The following is a 24186-nucleotide window of genomic DNA, read 5'->3' on the forward strand; positions in this document are numbered from 1 at the left end:
TAAGAACCTCTGGAACCTAGAGGTTAGGATTTTTCCCTAAGGAAATTGAACTCACTTTTTTTTAAGTGATTGAAAAAAGCTGTTGGCCCCCTCACCCAATCTGCAACTAGCTGAAAGAGAATCTGATAACATTCCCAAGAATTTACCTAGGGAAAGTATACAATTACGAACTAATTTCCTTTTGTAAATTAAGCCTAAATATCACTGGATGAGAGAGTGAGTTGTCTGAAAATTCAGAAATCTCTGTGATTACAGATGTCCTTGTTCATAATGTCCCTATTCTCGACCTCTGAGCTTGAGGGTAATCTCTTGCATTTATGAATTTATGAATAATCCCGCAATCAAATTTTAAAGAAACTTATACTTGTTCACATCACAAATAGATCCAAATGTATACATAGTACGTACATAAATAGTCATCATGCTTAACTTTCCTATTTTTACTAAGACTAAACTTGCCAGCTGAGATATCTGAAAATAAATTTTATGATCTACATGTGCTATCTCTGTTACATGGTGATACCTGTATAGTGTATTATTTTAATACTTTAAGCCTACAAAACATTTGCTTCATGGTAATACTCATTTTCTGGAGAGCAGGAAGTGGTAAATGAGTGCGCTTTTTAAAAGATAGCACAAAAATATTCCACGCTAATTAGAAATGAGTGTGGTTTTTTAAAAAATACCTAAAATAAACACAAGCAATATTGATTGAAGATTTCAAATATGTTCAAATGTTTATGATCACCTTTGATTTTTTTTTTGGCAGTGCTGATTATAGAACAGTAGCTAGAACACTGGATCTGGCATCAGGAAGATCTGAGTTCAAATCCAGCCTCAGAGGCTTACAGCTCTGTGACCCTGGGAAAGTCACTTAACCTCTTTTTGCCTCAGTTTCCTCATCTCTAAAATGGGGATAATAATAACACCTACCTCCCAGGGTTGTTGTGAGGCTCAAATGAGATAATAATTGTAAAGTACTCAGCTCAGTGCCTGGCATATAGTAAACTCTATGTAAATGTTTATTATTAGCCAAAAAATGTGTGCTTATATACACACTGATGTGTCTTATAAAGCACAAAAAACAAGAACTGTGGGAAATCCAGCATCATGCTGGATTTATAGCTAAAACTTTTATAGATTTTTTATGTAAATCACTTTCCTCCTGGTATAGTTGTGTTGTGGCTTGCTGGCTTGCTAGCTAACTCTCTCTGTCTCTCTCTGTGTGTCTCTCTCTGCCTTTTGTTTCATCATAGTACTGGTTAGGAGAAATCTAACTTCTGTCTCCTTAAGCTTTAAACCATCTTTAAATCCTGTGTTTGTCTGAAACAAACCACTCTTGTATCCTTCAGGTAGAATTGAACCAGAACCATCATTTATCAGATAAGACCATTGCCTGCTGCCTTTCATTATTGGCTACATCTGGATTTTTGATCTGTTGTCTGAATATGGCTAAATCACTCACAAGATATTCATCCATTTCATTTGAATGCCCATTCATTCCTTTTGAAGGCATCGTGAGCTCATGGGGCCATGGGAAAGAGTTGAGTGATGGTTCTGGGTGACCTATAGTTAATAATATCTTCTCCTTCCTTTTCTTCTTCTCTTGGCTTTGCTCCTTTTCCTGCACCTCGCTTCTGGCTTTCCTTCTTCTGCAATTCCAACACTGCCCTTTATAAAACAATCAACTGCATCCTAGTTATCCCCATTTGTCCTCGTTCAGCATCTTGCAGTCCCATCAGCATTATGTCCTACAAAGCTGCACATTGTAGAAATCCAGCTGATCGGCCCAAACTCTTTGTAACACCACCTGAAGGTACTGGACGAAGGAGGCCTCTGCACAACACAGTGGTAAGTAATCATTGGGAATGGGTTAATAGAGGCACAAGCCCAAATGACTGTTAAGGCTACAAAGAGATCTGAATGACCCTGGGGGGAGAGAAGCTGGACCCTGGCCCCAGTGCCTGGAATATATGCCCTTCTCACACCCACCTCTTAGAATTCCTAGCTCTTGTCAAAGTGCAGCTTAAATTTGAGCTTCTGTAAGAGGTTCCCAAACTTATTTGGCCTACCACCCCCTTTTAAAAAAAAAAAATTACTCAGTGCCCCCCTGCAAATCTACTTTCTTTAACTATTTAACTTTTTCTTTTAAATTTGTGTCATTTCAAACTAGTATTGTTCCCCTCATCATTCCAGCACCCCCCAATGGGTGGTATTGCCTACTTTGGGAACCCATGCATCTACATGAAGCTTTTCTTGCTCTTCCCTCCTAGTGCAGTGATCAGCGACCCCCGCCCCACCCTACTCCACCACATATATACTGTTCCTCCAGTTGCTTAGTGAGGAACTCCCAGTGAGTAATATTCTCTCCTACTACAAATCATCACATCATCACCTCATCACCTGTCTCTCTCTATATAACTATATTTATATTAACAATGATAATATAATTAATATTTTATATATATATATATATATATATGTAATCTATCTATCCATCCTTAGAGACTTAGTTTGTACAAGGCACTGAGAACACTTAAGGTTGTCTTACCTGGACTACTCTGAATATCCAGCAGAGAGGTGGCGTCTGGATACGAGTGTTTGGGAATCCATCAATTAATAAGTATTTATTATCTACCTACTGTATGCCAGGAACTGTGCTAGATGTCAGGGATACCAAAGACCTTACAGTCTTTTAAGGAAAAGTCACATGTACACATAGAAATAAATACAAATACAACTAATACATATCTACATGTGCATATGTATCTATGTTTGCATATATACATGTATGTATATATACACATGTGTGTTAATACTTTTTATTTGCCTTACATTCTTTTAAGGGAAATCACATGTACACATAGAAGTGATTGCAAATATCATGCCTGCATGTGTGTGTTTCCATATGTTTCCATATATGTAGTATGTATACATGTATGTGTGAATAATTTTTATTTGCCTTGTGTTCTTTTAAGGGAAATCACATGTACGTACAGAGTGAATATTAACAATACATGCCTGCATGTGCATATATACATGATTACATATGTGAGTGATTTTTGTTAGTTCTTTTAAGGGAAATCACATGCACACATATAAGTACGCACAAACGTCACACTTATATGTGTACATGTGTGAGTAACAGGTTTGCTTTGTGTTCTTTTCAGGGAAATCACATGTACACATAGAAGTACATTGGAAATTATATGTACGTGTGTATATGCATGTATATATTTATGGTTTGTTAATTTCCCTTAAAAGAAGTTAAGGTCCTTGAGATCAAGGGTTGTTTTGTTTGGTACCCCTTGACATTTAGCATAGTTCCTGGCATACAGTAGGTATATAATGAATACTTACTAACTGCTGGATTCTCAAACACTTATATCTAGCAGCCATCTATCTGCTGGATATGTCCAGAGTGGTCCAGGTAAAACAGCCTTAAGTGTTCTCAGTGCCCTGTGCAAAAGGTATACATACAGACATACAGACAGACAGACATATATTTATAAGTGGCAGAAAAGGTGATGATCTGCATTGGGAGAAGAGATCCTTCGTTGGGAGCTCCCTACTAAGCAGGGAGGTATATGTGTTGTGGAGTGAGGGTACCAAGTAGCAGAGAAGATTAGGAAAGGTTTCATGTAGGACCTGGAATTTAAGCTGCACTTGGACAGGAGCTGGGGCAGCTAGGTGGCACAGTGAATGCACTGGGCCTGGAGTCAGGAAGACTTGTGTTCAACTCCAGCCTCAGACACTAGCTAGTGTGACCCTGGTAAGTCACATAACCCTGTTTGCCGAAGTTTCCTCATCTGTAAAAATGAGCCAGAGAAGGAAACAGCAAAACCACTCCAGTATTTTTGCCAAGAAATCCCCAAATTAGGTCCAAGAGAGTAGGACACAACTGAAAAACAACTAAACAACAACAATTGGTGGGAGCGAGGGAAATCTAAAGAGGTAGGGGAGAGGAGGAAGTGCATCCTACGCACTGGGGTCAGCCAATTCATGCTAACGCACAGAGAAACACATGGAATGTTATATGCAAGTTACAGCAAATAGGACAACATAGATGGACCGTAGAGCACGTGAAGGGGAGTGATGTGTAATAAACCTAGAAAAGTAGCCTGGAGTTAGATTATGAAGGACTCTAAATACCAGACAGAGGAATTTGTATTTTATCCTAGACTGGGAGTCGCTGGACCTTCTTAAGCAGAAGAATGAGAATCATTAGATGTTGTGGTTATTTGATAGTCTCTAGCACGCTCATGGGGTTGCTTTAAGGAAAGCCATCCATAACCCTAGGGTGTCATATGGACACGAGCTGGTATTACTGTGCCAAACATTAGGATGACTCTGTGGTGCTGCCTGCCTGTGGTGACAGGCAGCATCTCCAAAGAAGAGCATAAAGATAACTTCCCACTCTGGTTCTATCCCTTGTCAGTAAAAGCTGGATTGCTGATCTCGAATGCATTTGCCAAAAATATACTCTTTGGGTGCATTTAGGTGGAAGTTAGTTAATTTAGTGTGAAATCACCGGTGAATAAGACACTGGGTTCAAATCTTGCCTCAGATATTTATGAATTGTATGGGCTTAGATAAGTCACATCAGTTCTCTGGGTGGCATTTGTTTGCCCATCTGTGAAATGAAGGGGTTGACCATATGGCTTCCAAGGGCCCTTTCAGATCTAATCACTGACCATTGGTCTCTTAAGCTTTGACTTTTTTTTTCTTTGCAATGATCAGTAAGAAAAATAACATGTGCTTTCTTAGTGGAGATGCTACCACAGTCATGTTCATTTCCACTGTATACTTTGTGCATAATAAGGTAGCTTAGAGATTAGGATATTTTCCCTTTATTTTGAAGCGCATGGGTATTTTACATTTACTGAAAGACATGGCCATTGTTTCTGTTTTCCCTTTGGCTTTAACTGACTCATCAACCAACCGAAAGACTACACTTAATTATCCAGCCATGATCATAGCATGACCTGTTTAATGAAAGCCTAGGACACATTATTTTAAAATCTTAACTCTATAGAATGAGTCAGATTTAAGATAAAAAGCTCTTTGAAGGATTTTGCGTAGACCTTTGAGGATAATGTGTGTGGTTATGCTAAGAGGTACGGTATTTCTCTTCCAAGCCTTCTAGAATCTACCTTTAATTCCTTGATTGAGACACTTGCCAAAGGTGAAAGAAACTCCCTTTGATGTGAGAATTTCACATATTGACCTTGCACTCTTGGGAGATCTTAGCTTTGGACTTAGAGCCATAGATCTGAGCTGGAAGATTTTGTGTGCCACACATTGAATGAAGACAGCATGGAGGGAATCTTGCCTTTAGGGCAGGAGTCCTCAACCTTTTTTTTTTTATGCCAGGGACCCCTTTGGCAGTCCCATAAAGCCTATAGACTTCTTTTCATAATAGTGCTAACTTAATAAAATAAAATACATAGGATTACAGAGGGAACTAATTATTAGAATATTTAAAGAAGCAGGTTTATAGGTGCCAGGTTAATAACCCCTGCTTTAGAGGGAAAAGTAAAAAAAAAGTACTTGAATCTTTTTTTGAATACATTTACCTTAGTAAGGGAAAAGAAAAGAAATCTTTATTTCTGCTGTGGATACATTGTGATCTGCATCCATAGAGGGAAAATCCAGGTTAATGAGATCACAGATCCATTTGAATATTTTTGCTATTAGATAAATATAACATTTACAGGAGATAGTACCAGGAATGGCCTTCAGCAAAACTGAAATGATTTGTATTTTTTTCTTTGTCGACCTGTTTGTCTCCCAGCACTAAAAATCGAAGCTCAGCGGATCTCTCTCTCCTTCCTGTCAGAATCTACTTTCAGGAAATGATTTGATGAGCTTTTTTCACCTTAGAATGAATTCAAACTCAACTCAAAAATAAATATTAATTATGTTAATTATTTTTTAACATTTAAAAAAAAAGTTTTGAGTTCCAGCTTTTATCCCTCCCTCCCACAACATACTCCATGATCCAGTGACTTCAGCCTCCTTCTTCTTCCTTGAACAAGATGCTCTATCTCTCAGTTCTGGGACTTCAAAGGGGTTAAGTCATTTGCCTGTGACTATAGAACTAGGAAATGCCTGGCTCTGAGTGTTTTCAGAACTGAAGCCTAAGATGAGAGATTCGGAGCTGGAAGAAAGGGACCTTGGACATCATCTGACCTAGCCCTGCTCATTCCTATAGTTTTGAAAACTAAAACCAGAGATTAGTTTAAGTGACTTATCCAAGACCACGTAGCAAAATCCAGATTCAAAACCAGATCTCTCACTCCAGATGTAGGGCTCTTTCCATTATGCTGCCAGGTACTGGGGAAAATGCAGAGTTTAGGTAAGATTAGGACCCATCCTTCTCCCCTGGGAGAAGTTGTTTTTGAAGTTGTTTGAAGCTGTTTATTGTGAGATGAAAGGTTTGGTTTCCAGTTCAGGGAATCTTTTATTTTAACGGACTAATGCTGAACAATTAGGCCAAGTTTTCAAGGGAGGGAGAGACTGTGACGTGGAGCCCCTTCCCATCTTAGTAGAAAAGTACGAAAAGGGACCTTGGAAATAAATCTCACTTTGTTCAAGTCACCCAGTTTCACAACTCCTCGCCCTCCTTACCCCACTTTTCCGATCATTTGCCAGGTCTTTTTGATTCCCTCCCACAACATCCCTGGTATCTGCCCCCTTCTTTCCACTCACACAGAAATGTAACTATCCAAGGTCAGGCCCTCCTCGCTCCTCACCTAGACTATTGCCACAGTCTCCTGATTGGTCTTCCTGTTTCCAGTCTCTTCCCCTTTTTGCTTAGTCCTTTCCATAGCTGCCAAAGTAAGATTAGTAAAGCACATGTTTGGCCGTGACTCAGTAAATTCCTATGACACCCTATCCCCTCCTTCAGCCTAAAAAGAGACTAAATAGAGTTTCCTTCTGCAAAGCCTTGTTAAAATCCAGAATGTTAAAAATTGCTTGCCCCCTCCTCCTTCAGGCACCTTTCAAACTCATAGGCTTGGAAATTTAGGGAAGGGTACTTTTGGGGTCATTTGGTCCCCCTTATTCAGAAGAATTGACTTGTCCAAAGTCAAACAGGTAGTAACTAACAGAGCTGAGATTTGAACCAGGGTCTTTTGGCTCCAAACCCAATGCGCTTTCCATTGAACTATACAACCTCCTACTACCCTTTTCTCTACCCCCCCCTTTTAAAAAATTTTCTTAACCATGTAAATATATTGTGCAAGACAGGGAGAGAGATCAATGCTGATTGCACACCAATCCTATTTGTTCCAGGATCAGCCCTCTCAGAGATAGTTCTGACCATAGGAATAATGAAAGGGTAGAAAATGGCATACTACCTAGAGGCTCCAGAAGGAAGGTTAGGAAGGAGAACGTGAAACAGACAGTGATGCCTTAGAACTATATATTAGCAGTTATTTCCTTATGTTTACCACATTGGAAAATGCCATTTTGCAATTTTATTTTTCTAAGAAGAAAGTTAGCACTATTGATTAATTAGGCCTTCATTTCTCATTAGTGACCTTTAAGAAAACCGTTTCTTTAGTGTAGTAGGAAAGCAGTTGGATGGTAAGGGGTTGAGGAGACATTGGATGGTGAGACAATGTTGAGTTGACAGTGTTGAGAACCTTTCTCAGATTTCAGACTTTAACTCTGGTAAAGATTTAAAATGGCTTAAGTTCATCACTTAGGAGCTGACCTTCCATTGTGGATTAGAGGACACCAAGACATACTGGATCTAATTTCTTTCATGAAGAAATGCCTTCTTACAATATCAGTATTTTTTTAAAAAAATACAAAATAAGATATTTCTTTGGGTGCACAAGTAAGAGCAAGTCTTTCTCTGTATATGTTGGCAGCAGTGGGAGCACAGATTAATCCTTCTTTTGACACATGGGAAGACCAAAAGCTAGATCTGAGCTATGGTAACTGTTTGAAAACAAGAATCCACCTTTGGGTTTTAGAGGAACAAAAGATGACGAAACTGACTTCTGAATAAGAAAAGCTGAACATTTCTAAAGCATATGGAGCATCCAGGGAGCTCAAAGTTATACTCTGAGACTGACTTTCGGTCCTTTTCCCAGATCTGAAGCACAAACTTTTTTTAAAGGGGCAAACATGCACCATGGAGTCAGCATAATCTTTATTGCTACCTCATCTTGTTGATCAAAGTCAAATATTTGGTTCTAAGACAGCAGGACCCCTGGAGGCCCCTTTGTTTGGCTTAAATTTTAATAATTGTGGTAGTCTGCCCAAAACACTTGAATAGGCACCGATTGATCCCTACCTCCAACCAAATGCTGGTTATGTGGCTCTTATTGCCTCTGCTTCTAGAAGAACCTAATTCTTATGGTTTGGTTTTTTTTTTTCAACTTAGGGGCATAAAAGAGAAAAGGAGAGAGAAAGCATGCCTTTCCACCTCACATTTGGCATCCGAAGAGCCCTGTCTCCGTCAAATCCCAAAACTAGATCACCAGCTCCCTCCTCAGTTTGGTAAGTGAAGTGCTGGTGGCTCATCTTACCTGAGAATCATCCCAGGTATAGGAAGCTACCCGTGTTCCTCTGCAACTGAGTGCCTCTCAACAGGCTACATTGGTCTCATTTTCTTGCCTTAACTTGTTTCCTTGGCAGGAAATAGGGGTGGGGGTGGGAAATCACCTATTTTCTAAGGTAAACAAATTTCCCTTTTCATCCACCTGTGAGAAATACTTAAGTAAATAACCAAATATCCTTAACTCTTTCTTGGAAATTCATTAGGAAACACTGATTTGCCAGCTGCTGTGTTAAGCAGTGGAGAGAGAAGCAAAAATAACTGCCTGTTACTTCAAGGAGTACATTCTATTAGGGGAGAGAAAACGACATATGCAATTAGGTTTAAGAAATATATAAAATAAACGTAAGGTAATTTGAGGGAAATCAGCATATTAAGATTGCCTCAAGATTCCAAACACCCTTTTTCTTTTGTAGGGAGGAAAATGGAGTTCCTAGCGCAAAGGCTAATTCTGACATGTCTCCTTTCGTGCCATGTTTCCTTATTTGTTTCCTAGGCACCCATCCAAGTCCTTGTCTCATTTGCCTGGCACACCCAGACCAACATCCTCCTTGTCACTTGGCCCATCGAAAGCTGCTTCTGCTCAGGCATGGCCCCCATCCCCCGGCAACATCCGGCCTATCAAGAAAGAAGTCAGGCTTGAGACAGAGAAAAAAGAGCCAGAGAAGGAAGTCGAGAAAGCAGTTGAAGCATCATCATCAGAGGGCCAAGTTACTTCAGGGAATGCTGAAGAGCCTACAAATGAGGAAGGCTCACCTGCCAAGCCAGAGGCTGTTCCAGGTCAGTCTTTAACTATACCAGTGCGTACCACAATGCTTTTATTCAGCCTCTGCTTCAGATCCCACATCCAGGGGTTTTAACAAAGGTTGTCCAGCTCTATGTCAAAGGAGGGTAAAGGGAACTCTTCACTTCCACAGGCAGCTCATTCTACTTCTGGACAGCTCTGATTGTTAAAACATTTTTTTCCCTGATATCAAACCAAAATTGCCGCTGTTCCTGGTTCTACCCTCTGGGGAGAAACAGAACAAATCTAATCCCTTCACAGGCTAGCCCCACAAAATATACAACTATCTTGTCTTCTCTGACTCTTCTTTTCTCCAGGTTAGACACTGCCTAGTTCCTTCAAGCCATCCTCATATGACATGGGTTCAAAGCCTTTCACCATCCTGGTTGCTCTCTCTGTTGACTCTAAAGTAACCTTCTATCAGTGTCCTTCTTAAACCATGAGAGACCCATAGGGAATGCTGCAGATGAGGCCTAACAAAGACAGGGTACAGAGGGACTATCACCTCCATATTCCTAGAAGATATGTCCTTAATATAGCACAGATTGCTCTGGCTACATCACCCTGGTGATCATATTGAGCTGACAGTTTAAAAAAATCCCTAGTTCTTTTTCAAAGCAACTTGCTGATTCAAAGTTGGACTGATAGTACATTGTTGAAATTACTGACCTCAGGATCATGACTGTAAAGCAAAGGAAGTTGAGCTGAGAAGGTGGGGTGCCTTTTCAAAACAGGAAGATGGAGGGACAGAAGGTCATGATGAGAGCAGAAAGATGGCTCAGGAGACATGGTAGAAGAGGAGAGGTGTGATCAGAGAGGCAGATTGGAGAATTCAGCATATTAGAGGGAGAATGGGTTCTGATGAAGGTGTGGTCTAAGTCATAACTATTGGATTTGGTGTTAGGCAGACCTAAATTGGAACCCTAGCTCTGCCACATACTTACCAGGGTAAGTCCGGGCAAGACACATTATCTTTCAATATTAGTTACATTGACAGTAGAAATAATAATGCTGAGGCACTTTCAGCTCCATCCTGCTTCTGGTGGCTGAGTGATGTAAGATGAAGAGGCCCTGGCTTAAATGATCAACAAGCTTAGGTGCCTCATTGGCCATACATATAATGCTACCTTGATTCAACATGGAACTTGCTTCTAGTTCTTGCTTCAAAATGTGCCTTAGAACTTATTATAGACACTTATATAGAGACTTAAGGGAAGGAATGGAGACCTCTCACAAAAGTGTATACAAAAATTATCTAAGTTTAAGTGATTATGACATTTTATCTAAAGCCATGGATTCTTCCTATTCTGATTCCCTATGATGTTTCTGAGAGTGGATCTTCCAAACTTTCTCCTTTTTCCTTGATTATATACATGACCACAAAAGGAGGTGAACCTGCTATGCATCAGAAATGAAGGATGAACAGTCCAGGTACAGCACAGGGAGCCCAGAGATAGTAAGGAAAATGTTAACAAATAATAGGAGGTCCGAGGCATGATGAAAAGGCTGGATATAATGAGGAACTGGAGATTTTTAACCTAGAGAAGAGAAGATTTAGGAGGAGACATATCCTTGCTCTCAAGTACTTGAAGGGCTTTTACATAGAAGAGGGATTCAGTTTGCTATGTATGTGATTTCCTTGAAGTCAGAGGGGAGAGCTAGAAGAAATGGGCAAAAATCTGATTATAGCCCCTAGTAAGAAAAAAACTTCCAAACAGCTGTCCAAAAGTGGAGCTGGCTGCCTCCGGAACTAGCAGTAGATTTTGCATCACTAAAGATCGTCAAGCAGATGCTAGGTAACAATTGGATAGGGATGTTGTAAAGGGAATTCTTAGAACAGATGATCTTCCTTCCAACACTGAACTCTCTAGTAATACTTTAGGCACAGACAGGGTGAGAATATGTCTGCATATGTATATTTAAAAAAAATTATATAATGAAAGGGGGAAGGGAAAGGGAATAAACATTTATCTAGCACTTACTATATGCCAGGCACTATGCTAAGAGCTTTACAAATATTATCTCATTCAATCCTCACAACAGCCCTGCAAGGTAAGTACTTTTATTATTGCCATTTTATAGTTGAGGAAACCCAGGCAAAGGTAAAGTGATTTGCCCAGAGTCATACAAGATAGTAAATGTCCAAGTGACTGAAAGGATACTGAATGAGGTTTTAATCAATCAACAAGCATTTATTAAATATCTACTATGTGCCAGGCATTCTGCTAGATGTCAAGGATATAGGTATATACAAAACAGAACCAAGATAACCTGGGGGGAGGGAGGAGAGACAGTGGGACCAGCTACTAAGGGGACCAGGAAAGACCTTATATAAAAAGGCCTTATGCTTGAGTTCAGTCTGGAAGGAATCCAGGAATTCCAAGTATAGAGTCCAGGCTGAAAGACAGCTATTGCAAAGGCAGAAAGATGGGAGATGGGGTGTTCTGTGTGAGGAATAGCAAGAAGGCAAGTCTATCTTGAACCATAAAGTGCTTAGAGGGGAGTAATGTATACTATGGCTGGAAAGGGAGGCTGAGGCCCATCTCTGCCATTAACTAGCTATGTGGCCTTCGGTAAATTATTTAACCTCTCTGAGCCCCAGTCTTCTTATCTGTGAAACAGGGATGATAGACTCATAGAGTTGTAAGAGATTTTAGAGATGATCCTATATCTTCCCTGTCAACCTCAGAAGACAGTGCTTTGAAAATTGTGAAGTGCTATAAAACATTATTATTGATATTGTTTGTTTGATCTCTGAAACTGTCTTTGCTCACATTGACAGCTATCAATGTAAAAGATTTTGGGTCATCTCTTTTGTCTTTTTTGTCCCCTATTAGCTTACAGAATCAATTATAGTTACAAAAGTTTTGGAAATTAATTTCAGGGCCAGATTTAAAGTATAACTTGTGTTTACTTCTTGTAATCAGGACTTAGGTTACATGTTCTTCAAAAATGAGTTTTTAATATTTTAAAAAGTCATTAGAACTGTTGTTTTATATGATACTTAAATTTTTATATTTCCAAGTAAGGCTGATTTAAAATCCTTATGTTCTATGGTGTAATTTTTCTTCAATTTCTTTTTAAAGTTGATAGAATGCATAAAGTAATGAGATTAATCACCTGAGTAGCTGCTTTGTTAGAGTTTTCCCATTTGCCAATTCAGTATGGTCAAGATGTATCTCTTAAGTAGGAAAAAATGGAAGGGTTGTGTTAGATTTCATAAACTTGAATGAAGCATTTAAGTAATTAACAAGTACAAAGTATTCTATTAAACGCTGGAGATACAAATAGAAGATGGCAGTTTCTGCTCATAAGGAGCTCTCAATCTATTTAGGAAGACAACACATATGGAAAGCTTCATCTGCAAGTCAGATGGAAAAGTCTCATGGTCTTTAGGGTACAGTGACAAATATAGTAATGCCCCATTAAAGTCATTCTCATGTCACTGGTCAAATCACATCAGTTTCTGATGTTGAACCATTTGACAGTGCCAAAGATTTTGGTAATAAGAACTTTCTTCTTTGGGTCTTCAATAGATAAGATCGATTTGTGCACCTGCAAGAAGAGTTACCAGTAGCATTCTCCCAGAGCTTGCTTTCTAGGATGATGGCAGAGGGTTGGAAGCACTGTCATTCCCAAACCTCTTAGGCTCAGGGTCCTGAGCTATCTCCATTTAGGGTGGGAGGGGAAGTGGTGTTGATAAACTGACCTGCCCAGCCTCTTGGGCCTCCCCCCGGGTGCCTTGCTGCTTCAGCTAGGCCGGCTTGCCAGCCTCACGAGCAGCAGTTGGTTGGCAATTGTTGAGGCTGGTACCTTCTTCACAGGAGATAATGGCTACGAGGGCTAGGCTGGAAGCAGGACCCATAGTCTGGTGGGGGAGGGTGCTGCCATTCCTAAGGCTCCTGTTGGTGACAGTTGGTTAGCAGTTGCTGGTGGTAATAAGGAGGGTAGATTCCCTCTCTACAATGATTTCTCCCCTTCTTTATATAGCTGTGGGGGCTGAGCTGGAAGCAGGTCTGGGACTTTGGGGAATAATGCTGTTCCCAAGCTTTTGGGCTCAGAGTTCTGGGCTGGTTCTTTCAGGGTCTGTGGGAAGATGAGGGGCAAAATGGTGGTGATCCTACTTGTCCATCCCAAGCTGCTTCTGTTTCTCCCCCAGGGCGTTTTAAGTAGTAGTTTTTTGGCAGCTGGTAGGCATCTTCTCCACAGAAGCCCTTTGCCCGGATAACGGCTCTAAATACTGAGCTAACAGCAGGATCAGTGGTACTGTGAGTATAACTACTCACAGTAAAGAGAATGTGCATAAGGTTACAGACTGTAAAAACGGCAACTACAATCAGATTTTTGTTACACAGATGGAAATCCTGAGAAGTTGAGGCTTGTTTGTGGCAGAAGTAGAACCCTTGACTCTCCAGTTCAATCTCCTATTGTATTGGAGCTCTAAACAATTATTCTGTATATGATGTTAGGGATAGGGACTGGGCCTTTGGGAAACTCCCAGGTGAGGAAACTCCCTCTACCAATACAGGTTGACTCCTCTGAAACTTACAGTGTTAGTGAGCTGCCTAAAGCACTGACAGATTTATTAACTCTTTTTTTGCCCTAGGAAGGGTTGGGATTGTCTTATTTATATACCCATTCATTCAACAAACATTTAGAAGCAGCTAAGTTGCCTGTTGAATGGAACACTTCTTAAATTAAAGTTAGGAATATATGTTTGAAATACACTAAGACTCTCCACCTCAGTTTCCTCATCTGCAAAATGGGGATCTCAAAGAATTGTGAGGAGTGAATGGAAGTAAGAGGTGAAGTGCTTTGCAAACCTTAAAGTGCTATGTAAATTTTAGCTATTACAATTGATTGAGTGCTGACCATGTATAGATATACAAGACAATAAAAAGGTTTATAATCGAGTATGAGAAAGTTAGATGAGCATAGGATAGGTCAGTCAATTAATAATGTACCTACTATATGCCAGGGACTGGGCTAAGTGCTGGATAAAACTGGTGGATATGCAATAAATGAAACAATGATGGACACAGAAAAGCATTGTAAAGTGTTAGACTATCAACCTGTGAGGCCCGACTATGGGCCCAGGGCAGGTAGGTGGTGAGGCAGAGTGCAAGCCCTAGAGGCAGGAAGACTTTCTTCATCAGTTCAAATCTGGCCTCAGATATTTACTAGCTGTGTGACACTGGGCAAGTCACTTAACCCTGTTTGCCTCAGTTTCCTCATCTGTCAAATGAGCTTCAGAAGGAAACAGCAAACCTCACTCTAGTATCTTTGCCAAGAAAACCCCAAATGGAGTCATGAAGAATCAGATATGACTGAAAAAAATGACTATGGCCCCAGTCCTTTTCTAGATTGAAATGCATCTGATTGATTCACTGAATATTTGACAATGAGGTACTATGTTTCTAAAACCAATACTCTTCCAATTTACACCTGGTGCCCTATGACCATGGGTTTATTCTGTTTAAATCCTTTTTATCAGCTCAGGGCCTCCATTGCACAAAAACTACGCAGTTTAAAAACTCTGATCTGGACACTGGTAGGACTCTTCCTTGCTTAAATGCTTGGCTAAGAGAGAAATCCAGTTTTCTGAGATGATCAGAATTGTATCCCAAATTTACAGCTTTTATTTTTAAAGCTGATTGTTTCTGTTCCATAATATATCATTTAGGTTGTAAGCATGCATTACCTCATATCAAAATTTACTTAAGACCATTTGATTAATAGACTCTTGTTATCGGAGGTGAGTTGCCAAGTAGTTTTGTGTAGATGTTATAGAGATTTGCATGCCAGGAAACATTTACAAAGCAGAATCAGAATTTGATTTATCTAAAATCCATCTTAATAAAATCAGTGTTGAAGTAGAAAGAAAACTGTGCTATCTTTGGGCTGAAATAATGCAACCTAAAAGTTGAAGATCATCATTGGGATGCAATTCCAGAGTCTTAAGGAAAAAAGAAACAGGGGATGCTCCCTCAGTCCTTTCCTGAAGGGTTTCCAGATGTCTGTTGTTTCTGTTGCCTATTTTCAAATCTGACTCTAATGATGAAGGATAAGGGGAAAAAATTTTTAATTGCCACGATTCCTGAGATGTTTCTTGACTGTCCTCTCCACCATGCCCTTTAGTAAATTCACTCAGCTTCTATACATGTGACATGTCTTTATCTGTAAGTTACTGCAATAATTCAAGTATCAGTGATTTAAATAATTGGTGTGAACTTAGCTTGAAAGATAGTTATCTCTTGCTGGTCAGCAAATAAGCATGTATGAAGTGTCTACTATGTGCCCAGCACCATACTGGAAGCCTTTCTTGCTTGAGTAGGACCTTCTAAAACTAGAGCTGGGATAGCCAACACCCCGTGATGAAGCGTTGGAATGGTACTTGAGGAGAAGACTATAAAATTATATATATAATAAAAGAACAAAGTCAGTATCATTGATGAGATGAGGGAATTTGTCTCTATAAATTGCACTGAAATTCATAAATAAAAGAAGAAAATTGAAACTAGAATCCATCCTGGAGCACTAAGAAAGGTGGGGTGAATAGTGGTCAGTAGGAAGATGTCCACTTGTTATCTGGTGTTTCAGGGCAGTCTTTCATTTAGTGTTTAGAGTTTGTTTGCCTAGTCACATAAAAGTGAATATGCAAAATGTCATGGAGTTCTACCTCCCTCCCTGCCCCCTCCATGGTCAGCAGAGTGAGTTGGGAAGGGATTGAAGAAAAACACAGAGCCGAGACTGTCTGCCTGTGTTTTGTTTCCCACTTAGGTTATTCCCATGGTGGGCCTGGAGAGCCCATTGAAAGCATTAACATTCACATTTACAGCTCTCAGCATCACAAGATGCTAGAGAGGGATTAAGGCATGAAGGGGATGTGACAGTGAGAGGGTAGATAAGTGACATAAAAGGAAATGTTGCCAGAGGGGGAAAAAGAGTCTAATGCCTATTTATGTGGAAACACAGTGAGAGATGTAAAAAACTCAAGAAGATAGCACATGTACATTCATCTGTTCAACAAATATTTATTCACTGCTCTGCCTATAAGTGTGTGTGCTGGTTGCTTGTTTTTCCCCAAGATATAAAGATATGATCCATGCTTTCAAGAAGAATACAGAATGTAGGCAGCAGAAAAGCTTACAGTAGAGTGAAGGCAAATGACCAATAATCATAGATGTGGAGGAAAGACTTAGACATCATAATACGGCCAACATTTCTAGGATGTTTTATAGTTCGCAAAGCACTTTACAGATCTCATTTGAGCATCACAACAACCATGTGATGTAGGGGCTATTATTGTTGCCATTTTATGGATCAACAAACTAAGCCTAAGAAAAGATAGGTGGCTTGCCCAGAGTCACAAAGCTGGTGGGTGTTTGAGGCAGGATTCAAATTCAGGTCTCCCTGAGACTACGTCCAACATTCTATCCACTATACCACCAGCGACCACATTAAAATTGAAGGGCAGAGGCAGCTAGGTGGCACAGTGGATAGAGCACCAGCCCTAGATTCAGAAGACCTGAGTTCAAATGTGGCCACTGACACTTGACACTTACTAGCTGTGTGACTCTGGGTAAGTGACTTCACTCCATTGCCTCGCCAAAAAAAAAAAAAAAGGGCAGACCAAAGTTAGCAGCTACCAAAGATGACATGCTAGAACCTTGCTATAATATGGGGTTGATTATTGATAGCATAGAGTGCAGTGGTATCAAACTTACATAGAAACAGATGTCACCAGGGCCACTAAAGAGTATAAAAAGGATCCCTGTGGGCTGCAATATTGACTTAGAAAACCATGTAGTAATGTTATTACGTATGTTCTATTGTATTTTTTTAATTTATTAAATATTTATTAAATATATATGATGTATTTATTAAATATTTCCCACTTATATTTCCCACTTACATCTGCTTGGGGTCTCACTCGGTTGTGGTGCTGGCAGCCTGGGGGCCTTCTGGTGTGGATACAGTACAGGTGCATGCTGGATGTCCAATTTCCTTGTTTGTCTTGTATTGGAGCTTGACCTCTGGACTCTTGCGAAGGGGGTAGGAGGGTACAGTGAGTAGTGTGGAGTTTCTTTTTATCTCTCCTGTGACTCTAACTCAGCTTTGGTGAAAGAACTTTGAAATTTGAGTTGTTGGGTATTGCTTCTTCATTTCTCAGTCAAACACATTGAGGTGGGGGTGTGAGATACACAAACACAGGCAGACATTGTGTGCTCTTTGGTTGTACCTGACCCCTTCCTGGTAACTGTGAGAGGTACTACCTCACAGAGTAGAGCCTCAATACATCTTATCCCTGGTTCATTATGATGTGATTTCAGCTATGATGTCTCTGTGGCAAGAATGCTAAGGATGATTAGCTAGACCATAGTAAATTAGTAATTAATAGATATCAAATTGAAGATCAGAGAAGAAATGAAACAAATGGAAAATTTTATCTTCTACTCTATACAGTTCTGTACTCACAGTGGATACTCAATCTGTTACTGACTGATTTGTATAAAAATAAGGCCTTGTTTAAGAAAAATGAGTGTCTGCCTTGTGAATGTTCCTCAAGAAAACTTTTTTGTCATTTATTGGCCAGATACAGGGACAAAATTTTGCAGCAGATCCTTGAAACCTCAGAATTTTCACTTACCATTTTCCTTTAGGACACTAAACTTAGGGTCCCTAGGCTATTTTGTCTATTCTGTTTGTGGAATTTGTCTCCATTGAAGTTTATTCCTCTTGTTGAACAGCTGCATCGGTGCCATCCCTGCCATCCACCGTGCCCTCATCTGGTTTGGGTAAGACCTCTGCGGGGACCACTGACCCAGAAGAGGCCACAAGACTTCTGGCTGAGAAGAGGCGGCTAGCTCGGGAACAGAGAGAGAAGGAAGAACGGGAAAAGAAGGAGAGGGAAGATCTTGAAAGGTAAAGGGACTTGATAATACATATATTATCTCATTTTTGTGAGGACAAAAACCTGTGAAGGGAGGTGCCATTATTACCCCCATTTTACAGATAAGAAACCTGGGATAGTAAGTGACTTACCCAGGGTCATGCAACTAGTGTTGGAAGCAGGATTTGAAATCAGGTCCTCCCGATTCCAAGTCCAAGTTAGTTACTTCAAAAGTATTACTAAGTAGTATTCATCTGTCCATTTGGTGTTTTTTTTTAAAATAAATACAAATTGTCTTCCTATGAAGAAACTTCCAGCTTACGTGGTCCTGTGGCAGTTTGCTCAGACATTATCCCAAGATGCTAATGAGTTAAAGTTAACAGATTTATTCCTCACATAAGCCAGTTGGCTTGCCCCTGTCCCATAGGGAAAGGCTATCTTTAACTGTGGCTGGGAATTTTGCAAGTGCCTGACCTCGGACACCAGCATAAGATAGTGTAATTTTTGCCACTTACTACATGTGTGACCTTGGGCAAATCACTTAACCTTTCTGGGCCTCAGTTTACTCATTTAAAAAATGAAGGGAATAACTTTGATGATCTCTGAGGTCCCTTCCAGGTCCAAATATATGATCCTGTGATCATAGGATTAGGATTCCACTCTTAAATTATTAAGCAGTATGACCCAGTGGGTAGCTACGTGGCACAGTGGATAGAGTGCCAGGCCTGGAGTCAGGAAGTTGTACATTTGTTTCAGTCATGTCCTACTCTTTGTGACCCCATTTAGAGTTTTCTTGGCAGAGATACTGGAGTGGTTTGCCATTTCCTTCTCCAGTTCATTTGACAGATGAGGAACTGTATGAGGCAGTATGACCCCATGGGCAGCTAGGTGGCACAGTAGATAGAGTACAGTTTCTGGAGTCAGGACAACCTGAGTTCAAATCAGGCCTCAGACACTTACTAGCTGTGTCACCCTGGCCAAGTCACTTAATCCTTTTAACCTCAGTTTCCTCTTTTGTAAAAATGGCCAAGCACTCCAATATCTTTTGCCAAGAAAACCCCAAATGGGATGATGAAGAGTCAGACATGACTGAAAATGATTCAGTAACAACAAATGGCCCATTAGGAATGGGTCAATGCAAATCCATCTCAATTACTGGCAAACAATTTAAGATTCATACTCATGGTTGAAGTACATATCAGGCCTTTTGTATCCATAAACTGGTTTTTCAGAATTTCTTTGAAATGAAAAGTTTTAAATTAGGGACTGAAGAAGCATTGTATTAGATAAATCTCAACTTTGGAGGACAGTCAAATCTCTGAGCCTTTGTGACCTCCTGTAAGGTATATCAGGTAACCTATTCACCTTGGACTGAGACCTTCACGTTTTGTCCTTTATCGCTATTCGATGTATCCAGTGGAGATTTTCTGCCGGTCACATCAGTACATTGTCTTTGTGATAAACCACAACCCAGGCCTCCTTCAGGCAGCTCTTTGTCCTGTGCATTCCTAGGAGGAAGAAGGAGGAATTAGCTCAAAGAGTTGCTGAAGAGCGAGCTCGTCGAGAGGAGGAAGCCCGAAGGCTCGAGGCAGAGAGGGAGCAAGAGCAGGCCCGGGAGAGGGTAGAAGAGCTGCGCCGGCAGGTGGAAGAGCGAGAACGACGCGAAAAAGAAGAAATGGAGCGGGTCCAGAAACAGGTATGTGAGCACCAGGAAGGGGAGTGTGTTTTCAAAGGGGCTAGGTAATAGGTGGGGACATGTGGCCCTCTAGGTCCTCAAGTGCAGCCCTTTGACTGAATCCATCCCTCACAGAACAAATCCACTTAATAAAAGGATTTGTTCTGTAATACTTGGAGTCAGTCAAAAGGCCAAAGATTCCTCACCCTTGGGCTAGGAGATCTCCAAGTCTCCACTTCCCCTTCTATCTTAGATTTAGTAAAAAAAAATGTTATTATAATTGTTGTTGTTTCTACTACTACTACTACTACTACTATTATTATTATTATTACTATTATTATTGTTTATAAGAGGCATCATGGTAGAGTACAAAGAATGCAGACTTTGGGAGTCAGAGGACCACAGTGCAAACTGTCATTTCTTGTGTGATCTTGGGCAAGTCACTTAACCTCTGTATTTCCTTCTCTGTAAAAAGTAGTTGGACTAGATTGCCTCTAAGGTCCCTTCTAGCTCTAAATCTAGGATTCTGTGTCAGATTTCAAGTAATAATCTCAAAAGCAAATTATTATATTTTTCATTGTTATTAATACAGTTTGTGTTATTCCATTGTTTTTCAGTCATGTCTAACTCTTCACAACCCCACTTGGGGTTTTCTTGACAAAGATACTGGAATGGTCTGCCATTTCCTTCTCCAGCTCATTTGACAGATGAGGAAACTGAGGCAAATTGAGGGTTAAGTGATTTGCCCAGAGTTACAGAGGTCAGATTTGAACTCGGGTTTCCTAATTCCAGGCTGGCTCTCTATCTTTCTGTCTTTTCTCCCACTTTACCCTCACCATATGTCTATGAGGTTGGTAGAAGTAGGTAGAAAGTCTCCCATTTGGTGGTAAAACAAAGGACACACTCTCTCCTCAGAGAGAAGAAGAAGCCCGCCTACGAGAGGAAGCTGAGAGGGTTCGACAAGAACGAGAAAAGCATTTCCAAAGAGAAGAGCAAGCCCGCTTGGAAAGGAAGAAGGTAACTAGATGTGCTGCTTACAGGAAAGTTTGCACACAGTGTTCTGGCTGCTTAGGCTTTCTGCAGACTGAGAGATCTGGAGGGAGTCTAGAGGAAACCACTTCTCTGTCCCTCACCTTTAAACAAGACCACAGTGGTTCAACCATCCCAGGAAAATAAGACCCTTTTCTCTTTCCATTAATAATCCATCCCAATGCTTAGCAACCATCACTGCAAGGACATCATTTCCTATGTCTAACCTAACTCCATAATGCAACTCAAAAGTGAGACTCTTTTTGAGTCCCTCTGCTTATCTGAGACCTCTGTGCCTTCTTGGCAGAGCTGGGGGACTGTGGTTTTGCATATGTTGCTAGAGTGTCTGGTGTTGGTTTTGCTGAATTGCTCTTCCACCCCCCTTTCTTTGTTGTAACAATTGGCTCACTGGGTTAGGGGAAGAGAGAGGGCCCTATTTGGAAATGAAAGCAAAGTAGAAACAAAAGCTATCAATATAAATTTTTTTTAATGTGTGAGCACAGTCCTGGCACACATTTGGGACACAGCTATTGCTTCCTCCAAAAATAGCACAAAGGTCTGAAAATGTTACTGATTTGCTTTATTTGTAAAATGTGCTAGGCTTGTTCTGTTTCTAGATCTAACTCTGGCTTGCTGTTTCTTCCCTGGTAGCGACTTGAAGAAATTATGAAAAGAACCAGGAGAACAGAAGCTACAGAGAAGGTAATGACATTCTTTCTTCCTAACTGGCTTAGAGCAAGATTATTTTTTTTCTTTGCTTGTTTTCCATTATTACTCCAATTTATAAGATAATGCATTTTCTTTTGTAGAAAGCTAATGACCAGAGAAATGAAGACATAGCCAAGGGAGATACTACAGGTGAAACAGGTATTTACTTCACTGTACTCTCAAAGACACCCAGCATTATAATGAGATCATAGGATCACATAGTTAGAATGTATGAGACCCCAAAGGTCATATAAACCAGCCCTTTTATTTTATAGAACTCTAGTCCCCTGGGGTCAACTTTCTTTCCACTGTACCAGACAGATGGATTTAGAAGTTGTATAATCATTGAGTCTTCAGGACTTTGTTGAGGGGCAGCTAGATGTCGCAAGGCCTAGAGCACTGGCCCTGGCTTCAGGAAGACCCGAGTTCAAATGTGGCCCCAGACACTTGACACTTACTAGCTGTGTGACCTGGGCAAGTCACTTCACCCTGCCTCACAAAAAAAAGTAGTTTTTTGTTGTTTAAAAAAAAATCAAGACTTTGAAATCATGTAATATCTCAATTGGAAGGGCTCTTAGAGGTCACCAACACCACTCTCGTGGTAGAATCTTGACCACTACAGACACTTCTAGGGAAGGAGAGGTCATTGCCTTTCTTTCTTTTAAATGAATTAAATACAAGATTATAACAAGATCCGTTTGGTGTTAACTTAAATTTCATTTGCCACTTACCGTGAAATGGAACATCAAAACTCATCTCCAAGAACTTTCAGCTTCCTTATTTGGGCAATTTGGGCTTGAGGCTGAAGGTTGAAAAAGGCCTTCCTGGCTTGGCTCTCTCTGGCATTAGGACAGTTTTATAATTAAGAATTTGTTGGAGTTCTTAACAGAAGTTCTGTTTTTACTAGCTGGTCCTACAAATACAGGCAGTCCTTATAAACAGAATTTATTCTGAGGAAGCAAACAACTTCTATGAGCTTTTAGGACACATTTTCCCATCAAAAAGGTGCTATATCTGGCGGTTAGGTTCTCAGGCTAGCCTGCAAAAGCCCATTTGACCCAAAATGTACCTCAAATGTATTATTGTACTGTTAGGAATATTTTAAAAGGTAACAGCTGGGGCAGCTAAGGGGTGCAGTGGATAGAGCACTGGCCCTGGAGTTGGGAAGACCTGGGCTCAAATCTGGCCTCAGACACTTGACACTTAGTAGCTGTGTGACCCTAGGCAAGTAAATTAACCTCAGTTGTCTCCAAAAAGAAAAAAAACCAGCTTCTATGAGAAAAGGCATTGACACACATATTCTTCTACTGTACAATTCCTGTCTCTCCCCCACCCCTTAGCCTTTTTCTTCTTGTCACTCTCCTACACTTGTTGCACTACCTCCAACGTTTTGGCCAACAGAAGACGGGATACCCCCAGCTCTGAAGCAGTGGCCTTTAGGCTCCAACTGGGCACAGGCTATATCCTGTCTAAACTTTGCATCTCACCCAGTGCCAAATATATGGCTGTGCAGATAGATGGTTAATGTTTGTTCAACCTAAATGTGGGCTCTCGTGGCTTGTAGCAAAGGCTCTAGCAGAGCGTGGACCTGGGATTTGGAAATATTGAGGGATAGGTGCCTCTTGTAATCTCTAGGACAAGTTCCTCATATATTATGCCCTTTTTCTGAGAGACATAGAGATTGCCACCTCCTGTTATGAGTCTGAGGTTTCTCTTCATCCCATTCTACTACACTGACAGGATGAATTTTATATGTAGATATCTATATGTATGTGTATGAAGCTTGTGTATATATATGCATACACATGCACACATCTATTAATATATATATATGTATGTATATATACATATGCACATATATACATGTATGTGTGTGCACATGGAAATACAATTTGTAGATTATCTCTGGGTATCATTTATCTGAGTCTTTTCTTACCCTCTAAATCTAATTGTTTCATATGACGCTCAGAAAGTTGGTACATTCCACTAAGATCTGCTGCAGAGTCTTCTGATACTCTGGGTGTTTCCCGATTTGTGAATTTCAGTGGCTTTGGCCTCCTCATGTTTGATTACCAGCTGCTTCATGGCTCCAGTTCCCGAGGTCTTTGTAGCTCCTACAGCTTTGCTTTATACTTGGCACTTAAATTTGTGCCAGATTGCAAAATGAACCCCCTGAAATTGCTGTGTTGTTCTCTTATTTACAGCTCTAACCAAAAGCGGCTGCAGATTTGCTTGAAAGTCTGCTCCCTGGTTGGCAGAGCTGTGAGTAAACAGCTGCAGGCGTTTGAATCTTACCCTAAATTGTGGGATCAGATTTCTCAGTGGTTGATATCATTGGCTCCAAATTAAGCTGTAATAGCACTGAACCTTAGGGTGGCACACTTGGGAATAAAAATCCCCGCATGACAAGATCTGAAGAATTCAAAACAAATATATTTTGTACATTTTCAAAACAAATACATTTTGAGATTTAAAAAAGAATTTTTTGATGACTTGTACTGAAATGTGAAGGAATAGCTTATCAA

At 40.3% G+C, this 24186-nt stretch overlaps 1 protein-coding gene across 3 annotated transcripts in view; it reads left to right on the top strand.

Annotated features, from left to right (window-relative positions):
• Positions 1-24186, top strand: part of MAP7 (microtubule associated protein 7) — a 235021-nt gene that overhangs the window by 193718 nt on the left and 17117 nt on the right. For 2 of the 3 annotated variants that reach the window (XM_020987148.2, XM_020987145.2), the window contains 8 exons: positions 1700-1851; positions 8399-8514; positions 9069-9352; positions 18107-18281; positions 19762-19945; positions 20840-20941; positions 21605-21655; positions 21763-21820. In XM_020987148.2, the coding sequence (XP_020842807.1) occupies positions 1700-1851; positions 8399-8514; positions 9069-9352; positions 18107-18281; positions 19762-19945; positions 20840-20941; positions 21605-21655; positions 21763-21820 (1122 nt within the window). The remainder of the gene's footprint in view (positions 1-1699; positions 1852-8398; positions 8515-9068; positions 9353-18106; positions 18282-19761; positions 19946-20839; positions 20942-21604; positions 21656-21762; positions 21821-24186) is intronic. The other variant, XM_020987146.2, reaches the window with a different exon arrangement.

The sequence above is a fragment of the Phascolarctos cinereus genome, unplaced genomic scaffold (assembly GCF_003287225.1).
Source record: "Phascolarctos cinereus isolate Bilbo 61053 unplaced genomic scaffold, phaCin_HiC Scaffold_5;HRSCAF=322, whole genome shotgun sequence".
Lineage (NCBI taxonomy): Eukaryota > Metazoa > Chordata > Mammalia > Diprotodontia > Phascolarctidae > Phascolarctos > Phascolarctos cinereus.